Genomic DNA, 18,361 nt, shown 5'->3' with positions numbered 1-18,361 from the left:
CAGTCCAGCTTGATAACTCCATCTACTGTGGGCTACATATACTGGGGCTGGTAGCTCCGTAGTGTTGGAAAGAAACTATTCAATGTGCATATTTTAAAATCAGAGGCTCTTCTAACACAGGAGCCATGTTGAGTTTAGATCACAGTCCGACCACCGGCAGTCTGAAATGGAATGAAGCCCATTGACAGCGAGCAGGTCTGAACAGGAATGGAACGTACCGATTTGTATGCGTGGCAATGATGTGGCTGCAGCTGACACATGATTGGTTCAAACTAAACATCAGACACATTTCAGAGTTCACAAATACACTCACGTTTTATCTTTGAAGATCATCATAAAGTAGAATTTATGGTCCAGTAGACAACAGCAGGTGGTTTGAGCCCTTCTGATGCAGCAGAAACAGGATTTGGAGGAAGATGTTAATAGATTAGAAAGAATTGTACACTGTGAATCAATGCAAGTCTTTCTAGATAGACAGATCTTTAATAATCCCTCAGGTAGGTTCCTCTGGGAAAGTCACAGATAGAGACACCAATTCTGACGTCCTTTGAGAGCCTGACTTTGAATTTTCATCACTCGTCATGTACACAGATGTTAATTCTACATATTCCTAGTACTGAACTCTAAATCAATATGAAGAAAATGCTCCTACTAATCTGCATATATGTTGATATCAAATCCTTTTCCAGCACATGGATAGATCTATATAAATCTTTCAATCTGATCAGAATGGGCACAGTGTTGTTATTGCAGCACTCCCTGATGTTTTGAAAAGCTAAACATCAGGGAGTGCTGCAATAACAACACTGTGCCCATTCTGATCAGATTGAAAGATGATACACACGACCACGACAAGTGGTCGTGTGTAGGATTGTGTTTTCCTTCCTTTGTGCAGTTCTTACAGTAAACATGGTTGAATGTTTCCTGTTCCCCTGATGCTTCTTCCTGTTGGATAAAGTTGGTTTAGAACAACATGTTCTTATAGGTTTCAATGAACTTCAAACTGTGATCCACTTACAAAACTGTCTCATTTTATTGGAACAATCCACATTTGCATCCATTCACGGTACATTTGACATCTGGTCTGAACACGTTTGTACACATGATGAAAGGACAGATGGTGTTTGTGTGTCCTTCTTAAACTTAGTGTGAATGCTTCATCGTGTAGAACTACTTAGAACAAAGTCTTTGGGAACATTTGGAGAACACGTTTAGGAAAGTAACATCCTGGTAGAACATTTTCTTAAAGCAAAGCAGAGCTGCGACATGACTGTGAGGATTCAGAATAATAAAGTCAGATTATTATGAATACTAAAGTGCACCTTAATGCTGCCAATGAATACACATGTTCTTTGTGAAAGCATGTGTGAGAACAGCTGACATGCACTACACTGACCCCATTCGCTCCATTTCTTCATCCACTTCTTGCTCTTGTGCTTGAAATGAGACGCAGACGCAGCAAAAGTAAGAGGCTCTAAAATCCACAAAAAGGGGGCTCGTTAGATCAGGATATTGGATGTGATCCATAGAAAACATGGATAATACACCACTTTATTTGAAGACATCTGTAGCACTGCCTCAGTTCTGGATGTTTCCACAGACTACTCAGGCCTCTGTGCACTAAAGAAAAGGTCAAAGGTCAGCAGCACATGTAGTTGGGACAATTCTTCATTTACAAACAACAGTCGCACAAACTATACAATTATTTTCCTCCAATTACGACTTTTCACTTGCAGAAATGGTCCTGTGTGATTTCTAGGCTGTGATATGAAAAACTAGTTCCTAATGACAGCGATTCACTCAGTAAACATGTGTTTCCTTCACCAACCTCACACACAGATCCAATAAGATCAGGAAGTGGGCAGTATAGTACAATATGTGTTATTTTGTACTGTACTGCCCAAACTAAAGATCTGCTGAAGTGTTGGAAATGATTCAGATGTTTATTTTGGACGATACAGCAGAAGATCAAACATGAAAGTGGAGATAACACAGAAGACCTGCAGCAAAGGGTCAGAGGTCAGACTGGGCCACTGGATTCAACAATGAGCCAATGATCATCTTGTCAAATAGTGACTAAAGCAGAGCCCTGACGTTCTGACATTTATCACACAGTTAGAACAAATGTCTGCTGATGACTTCATCTCATGAAATGACTGATAGATGTCAATTCATTGATCAGCTGCTGCTGCTGATCTTCATCGTGCACAGAAACAGTCAGCTTGTTTCAATCAGTAAATAACTCCCACTACTCTCATTTTGAGCTGTTCCCACTCAAAATGCTGTGAGAACAATGATCATTGTAGAACTTCACAAACATCACGTGTTGTTTTCCACATGTAAGATCAGCAAACATACAGAAACTTCCTGTTGCCACACACGGCCTCTAAAATCTCTTCCACGGTTTCTGTCTGAAGTCCACTCTCTGTGTCGGATCCACAGGTAACAACAACATCTTATTATCATGGTTTTCAATGTGTCTCCTTGCAAAAAGTCCAACCAATGAACAAATGTGTATATTTGTGGAGGCCGAACAAAAGCATGACACATTTCTCTGTTTCTATAAACTGGTGTCAAACACAAATATGAAGAGTTTCATTGACAGACTCCAAAATGCCCCCGCAGTGAATCAAAGGGAAATCCTACAGTGTGGCCAGAGAATCTTAATGGCTCGAACATCAACACATCCACAATGTTGGATCCAGTTCTACCTCACAGAGTTACTAAGACACACCCTCTGCCAGCATTACAACAGCTCCACCTGTTTCACCTGCCTCCTCAGCATCTGTACACCTGAAGAGAAAAGAAAGGCTCCAAAAGCTCAAATCTACAAAGGATTCATGAAGTTTCATCCAACAATAACATGTTTGCCTTCCACAGTGTGCTGTTAGACACCACTGTACCTCTGCCATTTCAAAAAGAGCAGCTTGCTAACATTTTGGCTCCAAACACTTTGTGTTTAAATTCCTGATCTCGCACACCCCTCTTTGCAGTTATTCATTTGTAAAACATGTTTGGAATCATGTATGATTTTCTTTCCAGTTCTTACGTGTACACCACTTTGTGTTGGTCTTTCACGTGGAATTCCAATAAAATTCATTCATGTTTGTGGCTGTAATGTGAAAAAAATGTCAAAAGACCAAGGGGGCCGAATACTTTTGCAAGCCACTGTATATAAAAACATGATATTTATCTCATAAAAACATGATGTTTATTATTCAAAGGTGTTTGAAAGCCTTTCCAGGTGAGTTTGATCCAGGAGGGTCTGAAGCCAGAGTCAGACAGAGACTGTGAAGAGACTGTAGAAGGACAGAGCAGCAGCAGAGCAGTCCAGATACACTGATGATCCTCTGTCAGATCCAGAGGGACACACAGGGATGATGCTGGACTCTACATTGTGTCTGACAGTGGAGCTGTTCTCAGAGCAGTTCACTCTGCAGCACTGACAGTCATCTGCACTTCTTCTCATTCCTCTGTCAGTCACTGCTGGATGAAGCTCTCCTCTCCACCTCCCAGTAACATGGCCCAGTCAGAGCGTCTCTACACACAAGTTGCTGCTGCTTCAACCTCTCTGGATCATCAGGACACAGCTCCTCCTCTCTCAGCACACACACCGTCCTGTTTACCATCATCAGCTCCACCTGCAGAGAGAAGAAAGAAGAGCAGAGGAGATAAACGAGTGTTTCCAGAGACTCTTCATCTGTCAGTCAGTGATGCAGCACATCCAGTATAAAGAGCTGCAGGGACTTCAGTGCTGGGACTGTACTAGGACTCATTGTTGCTTCACTTTTTCTGATCTTTGGATTTTTATTGACGTTTTTCCCTCCTAGTTTTAGTTTGGACTTTCATTCATTAGCATAACCTTGGTCTGTCTTGATGCATTCTCAATCATCCAGGTAAGTAAATCTCCAAAAGTTGAATCTGTTCATCTGGACGTAGCGTTTTCAGTGGGAGAAATGTTTCGTCACTCATCCAAGTGACTTATTCCGTCTCAGCTGACTGCAGGTTTCAATCTCATAAACAGTACATTTGCAAAATGACTAAAACCAGCCCACTGGCTTTTGTTGCCTGCTTCCAGGCAACAAAAATCCTCCAGAAGGCACACCATCAGCTACTTAATGAACGAGTGAGGGAAACAAATGTCAACATCGACATGCTAAAATCTCAAGAGGGCTGGATCCGATAGAGACTTACGATGCTTCTAGATGAAAGCACTCTTAAAAAGGTGTTTGACTTTACTGAGAAGGCTCGTCTAGCACAGGACAAGAAGTCTAAGACCAGGCAACAAAGGAAGTTTGACTTACTTGTTATACGTCGGAAACCACCGCAAAATACGAAGAGTGTCCTCAGTGGCCAGAAGAGAGAAGGATGCGACACTGAGGATGTGGACAAGTGGGTGAAGAATGACAGACTGCTTACCCAAACAGAGAAAAACATCCTTGCTAAAGGGTTTAATTTTGCTGTCACTCCGAGACAAATCCCACTAGTGGAGCTGATCACAGCCACAGAAACAGCAATTCAAAACAACAATATTGCAGAAGTGGAAGCAGAGCAACTACAGACGAATGTTTCGGCCTGTCTCAGTAATGCAAAGCCCCCAGCATCCAATATCACCATGGAGGAGAGGAAGGCATTCAAATCGCTTAGTGATGACAACAACATTATCATCCTTCCGGCAAACAAGGGTAGGTGCACAGTATTGCTAAACCAGAAAGACTATCATGAGAAGATTTTGTCACTACTCAGTAGGGCTGCCACAAATGATTATTTTGATAGTCGGCTAGTCACTGATTATTTATGTGATTAGTCGACTAATCAGATCATGCATCCATTGGACGTAAAATGTACACCTTATTGCACCAGCATTGATCTGCTCTTATATCTTAGCTTACAGCTTGAAGTGTTTAAGGTATGTGCTAACTAAAAATAAAGACAAGATGGTATTTTATTAAATTTTAATGAAATTTGCAGATTGTTTTGGTGAAGTTTAATAAACTCAGCCGTCTGCTCCTTGCTATCTAAAATATAACAGGACACCGGAGTAAATTCTCGAGCATCTCACACTTCTGATAATCAGTTATCTGCTTGACATTTATTCAGCTGTGTAAAAATTATAACTTTAATCTCAGCCAAACCAATTTACTCAGGAACAAATAAAATACAAAAAAAAAAGGCATTCAATAACATTTTTAAGTTATCTAAGTGATTTATATATCATGTTTAACCTGAGTAGCGAAAGACGGCGGTGTGGTTTGTAAACGATTTGCCCGGAGTCCGGGCAAATCTAGTGAGCCTTGAACCCCGCTGAGCTATCGAGCTAGTGGGTAACAGACATCTCCGAAAACGTCAGAGCACTTTTGAAAATATGTGGTGTCTTGATAAACTGAGCAGATATTTGAGGTTTACACAGTTACATTCTCGCCTGAAAATATGTTAAACGTCTATTTTGTGACCCAGAAAGAATAATAAGAGTAATATTAAAACGAACTAGCTGCCGCCATTATTGGAAACTGAGCAGGGCCGTGCTATGATTTCTGGGATACAGCATCTTCTTCTTCGGGGTTTAACGGCAGCTGACATCCTTGTACATGTAGTGCTGCCATCTTCTGTTTCAGTCCGTTATTACACTCTTAAATCCTACTACTTATTCTTATACTTATACTTCATACTTCAAATTATTCGTCGATGATTTTGATAGTCGACTAAATGTGGCAGCCCTACTACTCAGTGATGAAAATACTTACGAGCCCCTGAAACATGACCCAGGAAGTGGCTACAGGAAGAAGGTGATAGACTGTCTGAAGCAGTTAGAACAAGACAAAGCTATTGACCGGACCTCATGCCACAGGCTGTACCCAGGGGAGTCTACACCAAGTCTGTATGGTTTAACGAATATACATAAACAGGGTGCACCTTTAAGACCAATTGTCTGTATGATCAACTCGGTCACCTATAACATCCCCAAGTTTCCTCAACCCACTGGTGGGCAGCTCTGAACACCACATCCAGAACAGCCTGGATTTTGTTGAGAAGGAGAGAGATGTCATTATGGAGGCAGATGAAACCATGGTCTCGTACAACGTCACATCTCTCTTCACTTCCCAGTGACAGAAGCGTTGGAGGTAGTCCATAAGAGATTACAGGATGACACCAACCTCAGCAACAGGACCACTCTCAGCACTGACCAAGTGTGTTTGCTTTTGGAACTGTGTCTTCATTCCACCTACTTCACATACAAGGGTCAGTTCTACAGGCAGAAACATGGATGTGCCATTGGCTCCCCAGTTTCACCCATTGTGGCCAATTTGTACATGGAAGAAGTGGAAGAGAGGGCTTTGCTATCCTACTCTGGAACACCACCAAGCCATTGGTTCAGGTATGTGGATAACACATGGTTGAAAATCAAATCTCAGGACGTACCTCAATTCACGGATCAAATTAACTCGGTGGACCAACACATGAAATTCACCAGGGAGGATATGAAAAGTGGCAGGTTAGCCTTCTTAGACTGTGAGATTTCCATCAGTAATGGGGGACATCTAAAAGCTGACGTGTACCGTAAACCTACACATATGGATCAGTAGGGCTGGGCTATATCATACCGTTCACGATAATACCGGTGTAATGTTTGGCAACGATAGGAAATGAAATATCACAATAGAATATGGGTAAAACACGCATGCGCAGTGCCTATGTTTACATACACACATGGTGGCGACGCAGAATAAGAAGAGTGAAAGCGGATCGTTGAATGAAACAGATGAACCAGAACTTGTTTGTAAAAATGCTGCAGCTTCAGTGGTGTGGAACTGGTTTGGCTTTCGTCCGTCAGATACACAACAAAGCACTATTTTTGGTAGCGCATGCTAACGGGCCGTCGTTATTACCGTGTTGTTTGGCACACTTAAAATCAATCCTTTGATTTTTCTAAAAATCGGCAGAGCCCCTTATAATCCCATGTGCCTTATGTATGAATTCTGGTTGTGTTTACTGACCTTGAAACGATTTTATGTACACGGCGCTCAAAACTCTGTCAAATGTTTCAGTACGACTTTGCTAAGCTATGAAGCCGCACCGCTAGATGGATTGTCGGAGCATTACGGCTATCGTGGGCGGAGCCTCGCGGAGTGATACGTACTGTGCTTCAACATAATATTACCGTATTGTGTGTGTATAACCTCTTTTTAAGTTTTGTGGATATTATACATGGTTATGCTGAGGATATGTCGGCCAGTTTCCACTGGAAATGCCTTTTGGTTAAACTGTCAGCAAGGAATTTGCACTATTACATTTTTATATGACTTTAATGCACATAAAAAAAACAGCTGCTTGTTTAAGAGAAAATACATTGATGGTTTTTTGCACTGATAAAGTTGAGGAGTTGTAAAGTATTTTGTCTAGTGTCAATTATATCGTCAGTTATATCGTTAACGCAAATTTTCAAATGTATATCGTGATAAATATTTTTGGTCATATCGCCCTGCTCTACGGATCAGTATCTAAGGTTTGACTCTCATCATCCACTAGAGCACAAACTGGGTGTCATCAGGACTAGGGCTGGGGATATGGCCTAAAATTCATATCGCAATATAATTTGAAGCATGTGCGGTAATGATATATATCACGATATATTCTTTTCTTCTGTATAACGTATTTTCCACACTATAAGGCACACTTAAAATCCTTTAATTTTCTCAAAAATCGAGAGTGTGCCTCATGTATGAATTCTGGTTGTGCTTACTGACCTCGAACCGATTTGGGCGTGCAGAAATCTGTTAAAAAATGTTTTAGTACAACTTCAAGCCGCACTGCTTGATGGATTGTCAGAGTATTACGGCTGCCGTAGTGAGGAGCTTCACGGAGTAATCTGGGTCCAAAACTCCGTCCGCCTCAGCTCCCAAAGTCAAACGAGTACTGAGAGTTAAAAACCGTCTAAATTTTTTCATCTTTAATTAAATCATCAGCGTTGTTGCTTTACCAGGTGTAAAAATTAAGTTTAACATCCATGCATCCATGCAGAATTTATTACATTTAACGGAGTTAGAAGTTAACAGGAAGTTAGCTCGTTAGCTCGCTAGATTCCACCTAAACATGTTGTGCTACATGATTGCTAGCGACACAGCTATGTTAGCATAACATTAGTACAGTGAAGCTGGAGGATGAACGCCAACTTTTTTCCACTCATTAAAAGTTAACGTGAGGGATTCTGGTGGTCAGGGACCAATGTAATCGCATAGCAGGATGCTATACACGGGCCAAAGATCAGTCAGGAGAACAACTGAGATTATTCATCCACAATACAAGGTTAGTTATTAATATACTGCAACAACATGGGAATAGAACAGCTGCAAGAGAATTCAACATTAATGAATCAATGTTACGGAAGTGGAGGAAGCGCAGTTTTTGGCTTTCCCCTTATTTCAAAAGTGCTTCATCTCTTTGCTATGACTGTCGCCCAGCATAATTTGCAGATGATAATGGTTTTAGCCGCTGCGATGCTTTCGACCAAAACAGACGCAGCTTGATGACATCATCAACATGCGCTATCGCGATAGAGTGATATAGTCAAAGTCTCTATCGTTGGCCAAATTTATATAGTTTCTATCGTATATCGTTTATATCGCCCACCCCTAATTAGGATGCTAAAACACAGAGCGAATACCATCCCCACAGACACAGCAGCCAGGGAGGCAGAAGAACAGCACATCAAGAAGGCCCTGAGTAAATGTGGGTATCCCAACTGGACGTTTGTCAAAGCTAGGAAGGCGCCAAAAGAAAGCTCTAGCCGATCCAGGAGAGAAGGACAACCGCTGCCCAAGCAAAAAACATTTTTTCTAAACACCGGGTCTCTGTGGCTTTTAAACCCCAAAACACGCTGCACCAAATACTGGTCCACCCCCAGGATCGGGTCCCCCGACACAAACAGAGTAAATTAGTGTACGCTGTTAAGTGCCAGGAGGATTGCCAGGATTGATACATCGGGGAAACCAAAAAACCTCTGGCGAAGCGGATGGCACAACACAGAAGAGCCACCTCGTCAGGCCAGGAATCTGCAGTCTATTTACACCTACAGGCCAGTGGACACTCTTAAGGATGGGGATGTACACATCCTGGACAGGGAGGAACGCTGGTTTGAGGGCGGAGTCAAGGAGGCCATTTACGTGAAAAGGAAAAGACCATCTCTGAATCGAGGAGGGGGCCAACGGGTACATCTGTCTCCATCTTACAATGCTGTGATTGCAGCCATTCCCCAACTCTCTGTGAATGGGACTCATGGCCATTGGTCAGTGGGCTTTGATCAGTGGTTGTTGATCAATGGTCATGAGAATTTGCATAATTAAGATTAAGGAAGTGACCTCCCAGCCTATTGTTCCTTCACTGGCCTGGTTTCAGTCATTATGCAAATATACTGTTTATAAGATAACGGCAATGCTCAGTGGCTAGTGGATCTGAGGGCAGACCATAGCGACCTCCCTGAACAGGGTCCAGTAACCCTCACAGTGGCAGATATCCAAGAAAGGGTCTCCAGTATGAAGAGTTGGACAACACCAGGCCCCGACATGAAGCTGACTGCACTCCACGAGCGTCTGGCAGCACAAATGAACCAGGTGCTAGTTAACGAGAGACACCCGGAATGGCTAACCGAAGGTCGGACGGTCCTGATCCCCAAGGACCCCAAGAAGGGACCGTTCCCATCCAACTACCGACCAATAACCTGCCTCAGTACTACATGGAAGCTCCTGTCAGGCATCATATCGGCTAAGATGAACAGGCACATGGGTCAATACATGAGCGGGGCACAGAAAGGGATTGGCAAGAATACCAGAGGCGCAAAACACCAGCTACTGGTAGACAGGACAGTCAGCCGAGACTGCAAGACCAGACTGACCAACATTTGCACTGCCTGGATTAATTACAAGAAGGCCTATGACTCAATGCCCCACAGCTGGATACTGGAATGCCTAGAATTGTACAATATCAACAGGACCCTAAGAGCCTTCATCGGGAACTCAATGGTGATGTGGCATACAACACTAGAGGCCAACTCCAAGCCAATAGCACAAGTCACCATCAAGTGCGGGATCTACCAAGGAGACCAGGAAGCAGAGTTGCAGTCTTACACGCCTCTCTGCAGCTTCTCTCCTCCTGCTACCCCCCCCCCCCCCCAAAAAAAAAACCCATCTCCATAGAGACTGTGTCAGCTTCCAAAAAGACAAAAAACAAACTAAAAACCAGCAACAAACAACTTAAACATAAACAATTACAAAGAAAGAACAATACAGTATCCACATCTGAACCAAAGAGTAAAACAGTGAAATGTGGATTATTAAATATTAGGTCTCTCTCCTCCAAGTCTCTGTTAGTACATGACTTAATAATTGATCAACAAATTGATTTACTCTGCCTTACAGAAACCTGGTTGCAGCAGGATGATTATGTTAGTTTAAATGAATCAACACCCCCGAGTCACTCGAACTACCAGAAATCTCGAAGCACAGGCCGAGGGGGCGGTGTGTCAGCAATTTTTCACACCAGTCTATTAATTAATGAAAGACCAAGACAGACTTAATTCATTTGAAAGCCTGATGCTTAACATTGTCCACCCCAGCTGTGAAACTCAGAAACCAGTCTTACTTGTTATCATCTATCGTCCACGTGGGCCTTACACAGAGTTTCTGTCTGATTTCTCAGACTTTATATCTAATTTAGTTCTGAGCTCAGATAAAATAATTATTGTGGGTGATTTTAACATCCATGTAGATGCTAAAAATGACAGCCTCAACATGGCATTTAATCTGTTATTAAACTCAATTGGTTTCTCTCAAAATCTCCAAAAGTTGATTCTGTTCATCTGGACGTAGCGTTTGCTGGGAGAAATGTTTCGTCACGTTTCGTCACTCATCCAAGTGACTTCTTCAGGGTAAGGGTAAGGGTACATCTTGCGCCATCTTACAATGCTGTGATTGCAGCCATTCCCCAACTTTCTGTGAATGGTACTCATGGCCATTGATCAGTGGTCTTTGATCAGTGGGTTTTGGTCAGTGGTTGTTGATCAATGGACATGAGAATTTGCATAATTATGATTAAGGAACTGACCTCACAGCCCATTGTTCCTTCAGTGGGCTGGTTTCAATTATTATGCAAATGTATTGTTTATAAGATTGGGGAAAAATGCAGTCAGCTGAGACTGAAGAAGTCACTTGGATGAGTGACGAAACGTTTCTCCCAGAAAACGCTTTGGAGATTTATTTTCCTGGATGATTGAGAATGCATCAAGACGTTTCTCTCAAAATGTTAAAGAACCCACCCACCACTTTAACACAGGAACTCCCAGAGAGCAGCCATTTGGCTTTTCTACGTTTAAAACCCGCCAACCAGCCAAATGGCTGGTAAGCTTTTAGCTAATATCCTGGACTGAACTGTGAACTGCTGCTTTTGTTATGTAAATAAGGTGGTGCTGAGCCACTAGGTTAGGTGTGGCCTAACCCTAACCCGTCTAGGTGTGGCCTAACCCTAACCCACAAGGAAACTTGTGTTTCTGTTTGCCATCTTAGGGAGAAATCAACACACATGGGTGTATTTCCTTTGTTGCTGAGATTTATTGATAAAAACAGTACAAAAAAACAACAAACAAAAAAGGTGTGGAGGGTTGTGTCCAAAGCAACTGTTCTTTTCTTGCCTTCTTCCCAGCCATATGAGAGTGAGCCAACTCTCTTGCAAATGTACTTCCCTTGCCAAGATATTGGAAGACATTGCAAATGTACTTTGATTTTAGGTCGCAAGCCACCCAAAACTTGATCCGAAACTTGTCAGGTTTACTTGCTATATACTGCAGGGTTAGGGTTATACTGTGGGTTTCACAGGTTTGCTGAGCAGCAGCCTAGTAAACCCCGCAAGGTGACAATTTCATTGACTTCAACAGGAAAGGAAGTCCACAGCTTTTAGCAGCTCCCCACCCCCACACACTAACAAAGAGGCAGTTGGCAGTTAGCCACCCAAAACTTGATCCCAAACTTGTCAGGTTTACTTGCAATATACTGCAGGGTTAGGGTTATACTGTGGGTTTCACAGGTTTGCTGAGCAGCAGCCTAGTAAACCCCGCAAGGTGACAATTTCATTGACCTCAACAGGAAAGGAAGTTCACAGCTTTTAGCAGCTCCCCAACCCCACACACTAACAAAGAGGCAGTTGGCAGTTAGCCACCCAAAACTTGATCCCAAACTTGTCAGGTTTACTTGCAATATACTGCAGGGTTAGGGTTATACTGTGGGTTTCACAGGTTTGCTGAGCAGCAGCCTAGTAAACCCCGCAAGGTGACAATTTCATTGACCTCAACAGGAAAGGAAGTTCACAGCTTTTAGCAGCTCCCCAACCCCACACACTAACAAAGAGGCAGTTGGCAGTTAGCCACCCAAAACTTGATCCCAAACTTGTCAGGTTTACTTGCAATATACTGCAGGGTTAGGGTTATACTGTGGGTTTCACAGGTTTGCTGAGCAGCAGCCTAGTAAACCCCGCAAGGTGACAATTTCATTGACCTCAACAGGAAAGGAAGTTCACAGCTTTTAGCAGCTCCCCACCCCCACACACTAACAAAGAGGCAGTTGGTAGTTAGAAATCCGCAATCATTCACACACCCCCACTCCCCCACTTCTCAAGTAACAACCTAATTTACATATGAATTGATGCTAAAAGACTAGCCAGTTTAGCTTCCACTTGGCTGACTTGGGCTTAGAAAAGCCTGGGACTTCCAGTGTTAATCACACTCTAGATCTTGTTTTAACATATGGCAAAGAAATTGAACATTTAACCGTGTTTCCTGAAAACCCTCTCCTGTCTGATAATTTCCTGACAACATTTACATTTACAATAATTGATTACACAGCAGTGGAGAGTAGACTTTATCACAGTAGATGTCTTTCTGAAAGCGCTGTAACTAAGTTTAAGAATATAATCCAACCTCTGTTATCATCTTCAATGCCGTGTACCAACATAGAGCAAAGAAGCTACCTGAACGCTACTCCAGAGGTCGATTATCTTGTTAATAATTTCACCTCCTCACTACGTACGACTCTGGATACTGTAGCTCCAGTGAAAACTAAGGTCTCTAATCAGAAGTACCTGACTCCGTGGTATAATTCTCAAACACGTACCCTAATGCAGATGAATCGTAATCTGGAGAGGAAATGGCGTGTCACAAATTTAGAGGATCATCATTTAGCCTGGAGAAATAGTTTGTTGCTTTATAAGAAAGCCCTCCGCAAAGCCAGAACATCTTACTATTCATCACTGATTGAAGAAAATAAGAACAACCCCAGGTTTCTCTTCAGCACTGTAGCCAGGCTGACAAAAAGTCAGAGCTCTTTTGAGCCAACCATCCCTTTAACATTAACTAGTAATGACTTCATGAACTTCTTCACAAATAAAATTTTTATCATTAGAGAAAAAAATTACCAATAATCATCCCACAGATGTAATATTATCTACAGCTACTCTTAGTACCATTGATGTTAAGTTAGACTCTTTTTCTCCAATTGATCTTTCTGAGTTAACTTCAATAATTACTTCCTCCAAACCATCAACGTGTCTTTTAGACCCCATTCCTACAAAAGTGCTCAAAGAAGTCCTGCCATTAATTAATTCTTTGATCTTAAATATGATCAACCTATGTCTAATAATCGGCTATGTACCACAAGCCTTCAAGCTGGCTGTAGTTAAACCTTTACTCAAAAAGCCATCTCTAGACCCAGCAGTCTTAGCTAATTATAGGCCAATCTCCAACCTTCCTTTCATATCAAAAATCCTTGAAAGAGTAGTTGTCAAACAGCTAACAGATCATCTGCAGAGGAATGGTTTATTTGAAGAGTTTCAGTCAGGTTTCAGAGTTCATCACAGCACAGAAACAGCTTTAGTGAAGGTTACAAATGATCTTCTTATGGCCTCTGACAGTGGACTCATCTCTGTGCTTGTCCTGCTAGACCTTAGTGCAGCATTCGATACTGTTGACCATAATATCCTATAAGAGCGATTAGAACATGCTGTAGGTATTACAGGTACTGCACTGCAGTGGTTTGTATCATATCTATCTAATAGACTCCTATTTGTGCATGTAAATGGAGAGTCCTCTTCACACACTGAGGTTAATTATGGAGTTCCACAGGGTTCAGTGCTAGGACCAATTCTGTTTACATTATACATGCTTCCCTTTGGCAGCATAATTAGAAGACATAGCATACATTTTCACTGCTATGCAGATGACACCCAGCTCTATCTGTCCATGAAGCCAGATAACACACACCAATGAGTTAAACTGCAGGAATGTCTTAAAGACATAAAGACCTGGATGGCCGCTAACTTTCTGCTTCTTAATTCAGATAAAACTGAGGTTATTGTACTCGGCCCTGAAAAGCTTAGAAATATGGTATCTAACCAGATTCTTACTCTGGATGGCATTACCTTGGCCTCCAGTAACGTTGTGAGGAACCTTGGAGTCATTTTTGACATTAAACAAATATGTAAGACTGCGTTCTTCCATTTGCGCAACATCTCTAAAATTAGAAATATCCTGTCTCAGAGTGACGCTGAAAAACTAGTTCATGCATTTATTACTTCCAGGCTGGACTACTGCAATTCATTATTATCAGGATGTCCAAAAAACTCACTGAAAAGCCTTCAGCTAATCCAAAATGCTGCAGCAAAAGAACTGACAGGGACTAGAAAGAGAGAGCATATTTCTCCTGTTTTGGCTTCCCTTCATTGGCTTCCTGTTAAATCCAGAATTGAATTCAAAATCCTGCTCCTCACATACAAGGTCTACCTTGTAGTACCATATCGCCCTATTAGAGCACTTCGCTCTCGCTCTGCAGGCCTACTTGTTGTTCCTAGAGTATTTAAAAGTAGAACGGGAGGGAGAGCCTTCAGTTTTCAGGCCCCTCTTCTGTGGAACCAGCTTCCAGTTTGGATTCGGGAGACAGACACTATCTCTACTTTTAAGATTAGGCTTCAAACTTTCCTTTTTGCTAAAGCATATAGTTAGGGCTGGACCAGGTGACCCTGAATCCTCCCTTTGTTATGCTGCAATAGACATAGGCTGCCGGGGGATTCCCATGATGCATTGAGTTTTTCCTTTCCAGTCACCTTTCTCACTCACTATGTATTAATAGACCTCTCTGCATTGAATCATATATGTTATTAACCTCTGTCTCTCTTCCACAGCATGTCTTTTATCCTGTCTTCCTTCTCTCACCCCAACCGGTCGCAGCAGATGGCCGCCCCTCCCTTAGCCTGGTTCTGCCGGAGTTTTCTTCCTGTTAAAAGGGAGTTTTTCCTTCCCACTGTCGCCAAAGTGCTTGCTCATACGGGGTCATATGATTGTTGGGTTTTTCTCGGTATCTATGAAGCGCCTTGAGGCGACCTTTGTTGTGATTTGGTGCTATATAAATAAAATTGAATTGAATTGAATAGATGCTCTGTCCCCACTGCTGTTCTGCATAGGCCTGAACCCCCTCAGTGAGATCATTAACAAGACTGGCTACGGATACCGACTATGGAACGGAACAGTTGTCAGCCACCTCCTGTACATTGATGACATCAAGCTGTATGCCAAGAGTGAACGAGACATCGATTCACTGATCCACACCACCAGGCTATACAGCAATGACATCGGACTGTCGTTCGGGCTGGAGAAGTGTAGTCGGATGGTAACAAAGAGAGGGAAGGTAGTCAGAACTGAGGGGATCGAACTACCAGAAAGCAACATTGCAGACATACAGGACAGTTACAAGTACCTGGGGATCCCGCATGCGAATGGAAACCATGAAGAGGCCGCTAGGAAAGCTGCAACCACCAAGTACCTGCAAAGGGTTAGGCAAGTCCTGAGGAGTCAGCTGAACGGTAATAACAAGATCCGGGCCATCAACACCTACGCCCTGCCCGTGATCAGGTACCCTGCTGGGGTAATAGGCTGGCTTAAGGAGGAGATAGAAGCCACTGACATAAAGTCAAGAAAGCTCCTTACCATGCATGGAGGGTTTTACCCCAAGTCCAGCATGCTGAGCAGTCTGCTGGCCTGATGGAAAAAGCTGTCTCTTAGTCTGCTGGTACGGGACCGGATGCTTCAGAACCTCCTTCCCGATGGAAGTAGTCTGAAGAGTTTATGGCTGGGGTGACTGGAGTCCTTGATGATCCTCCCCGCTTTCCCCAGGCACCGCTTCCTGTAGATGTCTTGGAGGGAGGGAAGCTCACCTCCAATTATCCGTTCAGAGCACCGCACTACTCTCTGGAGAGTGTCCTGGTTCATGATTTGAGGTATGAGACAAACGACTGGAGGTCCATTGTGCGTCAAAACAATAATTTTATTAAAGCACATATATGTGGGAAGCCGAGCACGATCACCCAAACTAGAGATGGCACGATACCACTTTTTTATGTCCGATACCGATATCATAAATTTGGATATCTGCCGATACCGATATGAATCCGATATAGTGTTTTTTAATCAATAAAACTGTTTTTTTAATATCTTGCTGCATTTTGTATAAGTTTATACTCAAGTTTAAATAAACAACAACACTAAAGCTATTCTGTTATACCTGTATGTAAAAAATACACTGCGCCCAAAATATTTCATAGTTCAGCAACACTGATCAACCTAATAAACTTAAACCTACTCAATCCTTCCTATTCTGGTATTTTAAAGAGTACTTAGCAGAAATATTAAGCAACCTAACTAATAGGGTTGCAAACTCCCAGCAAAAAAAAAAACAAACCACCCTCCACCTCATGATGCTTAATTGATGTAATCAAATTTAATTTGATGCAGGGGGAAAAATGCACAAAAATAAATTATTTTTCAAGAATAATTAAATAGATTCAACATCTTTCTTCAGCAGAATTGCAGACTTCACAGATGGTATCTTCCCAAAGGAAAAAGTCCTATAGCTTACTAGGGTATATTAGACTTAACAGTTACTATACACAGTAATGGACTTCTATACATTTTACATCAGATTAAAACTTTGGGTGTAAGAGTCAGATAATTATTTATTAAAAGCTAGACATTTTAAATGAGAATAAGAAAGAAAAGTATGTCTTTGTGCCCCCTTTTCCCTGTCCATGCCCTATCGGCCCCCCTGGCTAAACTTTGCTAGATCCGCCCCTGCACAACTACCAGCGGTCAGCTGCGTAGAAAAAGATCCTGGTGTAGAAAGTAATATTAAATAAATTCTAACAACAGCTTATCAAGCTTAATAGTGCTGCTGTTGTTCAGCCGCTGGTTTCCTCTTTCTGGTGAGAAGTGAGCCAAAAACTCAGAAGAGAGACAACTCACGACAGAAAAGCCAATCAGCTGATCATTAAGCAGTTTCACATTGAAGTAGCAGCAGGAGAGAGAGAGAGAAGAGGCAGTCGCTCCTAATATCTGTTGTTAAGCTTAACGTGGGAATGCTTTACAGACATTCAGAGATGAACTTACACACTTGCTTTACTTCTCTCTGGGAAAACTTCCTCGGAGATGAAATGCTGGTTTGCTAGCGAGGCTACAAATACACACAGCCCACTATCACATGATGCATACTGCTGCGATGTGCTACGGTTATGAGCCGACAGCCGAGTTACGCCGTGTAGCAAGTTTTGTGAGGTGCTTTTTTGATATTTAATGGATCGGATTACATTTTTTATTTCTCACCGATATCCGATCCAGTAATTTGGGTCAGTATCGGACCGATACCGATACGTAATATCGGATCGGTCCATCTCTAACCCAAACAGCATAGATCTTCCCAGAACAATAAATGAGCCGTCATATATATGGTGTTCGCTCGCTCTGTGGTATAGTATCACTTCCTGTTCCTGCTCAAACACAGTGGTGTTTCTGAGTAGCTTATTTGCTTAGCAGTTTAATTAACAACTTCTAAATACATTCTTTTTTTCACAGTATAATCTTCACGTGCTTCATCCGAAGCACACTTTCTGTGTACTCACTACCTAATTTATAGCCAAAGTATTCACTCACTGTCTCTGTACTGTTTCGCTAGCTTAGCTCGTAGCCGACCCGTTAGCACCATGGCTACTTCACCTGTCCCTTCTGCACTTTCTTGCTCATTGTGTCAGATGTTTAGTTACTCCTCGGCCTCCTTTAGCGGTAATGATATCTGTAACAAATGTAGCATATTTGCAGCTCTGGAGGCCAGGATTACTGATCTGGAGACTCGGCTTCGCACCTTGCACTCACCCTTAGCTAGCCAGGCCCCTGTAGCTGGTGTAGCCGAAGATAGCGTAGGCCCCGCTAGCTGTTCCCCGGCAGACCCCAAGCAGCTGGGGAAAGGCTGGGTAACGGTGAGGAGGAAGCGTAGTCCTAAAC

At 42.5% G+C, this 18,361-nt stretch overlaps 1 protein-coding gene across 1 annotated transcript in view; it reads right to left on the bottom strand.

Annotated features, from left to right (window-relative positions):
* Positions 1-1,014: 1,014 nt before the first annotated feature.
* The window catches only part of LOC146523756 (ribonuclease inhibitor-like), a 44,907-nt gene continuing 27,560 nt past the window's right edge, over positions 1,015-18,361 (bottom strand). The window contains exon 6 of the mRNA XM_085154024.1: positions 1,015-3,641. Within this exon, the coding sequence (XP_085010150.1) occupies positions 3,632-3,641 (10 nt within the window). The 3' untranslated portion in view covers positions 1,015-3,631. The remainder of the gene's footprint in view (positions 3,642-18,361) is intronic.

Source organism: Neolamprologus multifasciatus, chromosome 3 (assembly GCF_963576455.1).
Source record: "Neolamprologus multifasciatus chromosome 3, fNeoMul1.2, whole genome shotgun sequence".
Classification (NCBI taxonomy): Eukaryota; Metazoa; Chordata; class Actinopteri; order Cichliformes; family Cichlidae; genus Neolamprologus; species Neolamprologus multifasciatus.
This window is presented reverse-complemented; position numbering and strand designations above follow the sequence as displayed.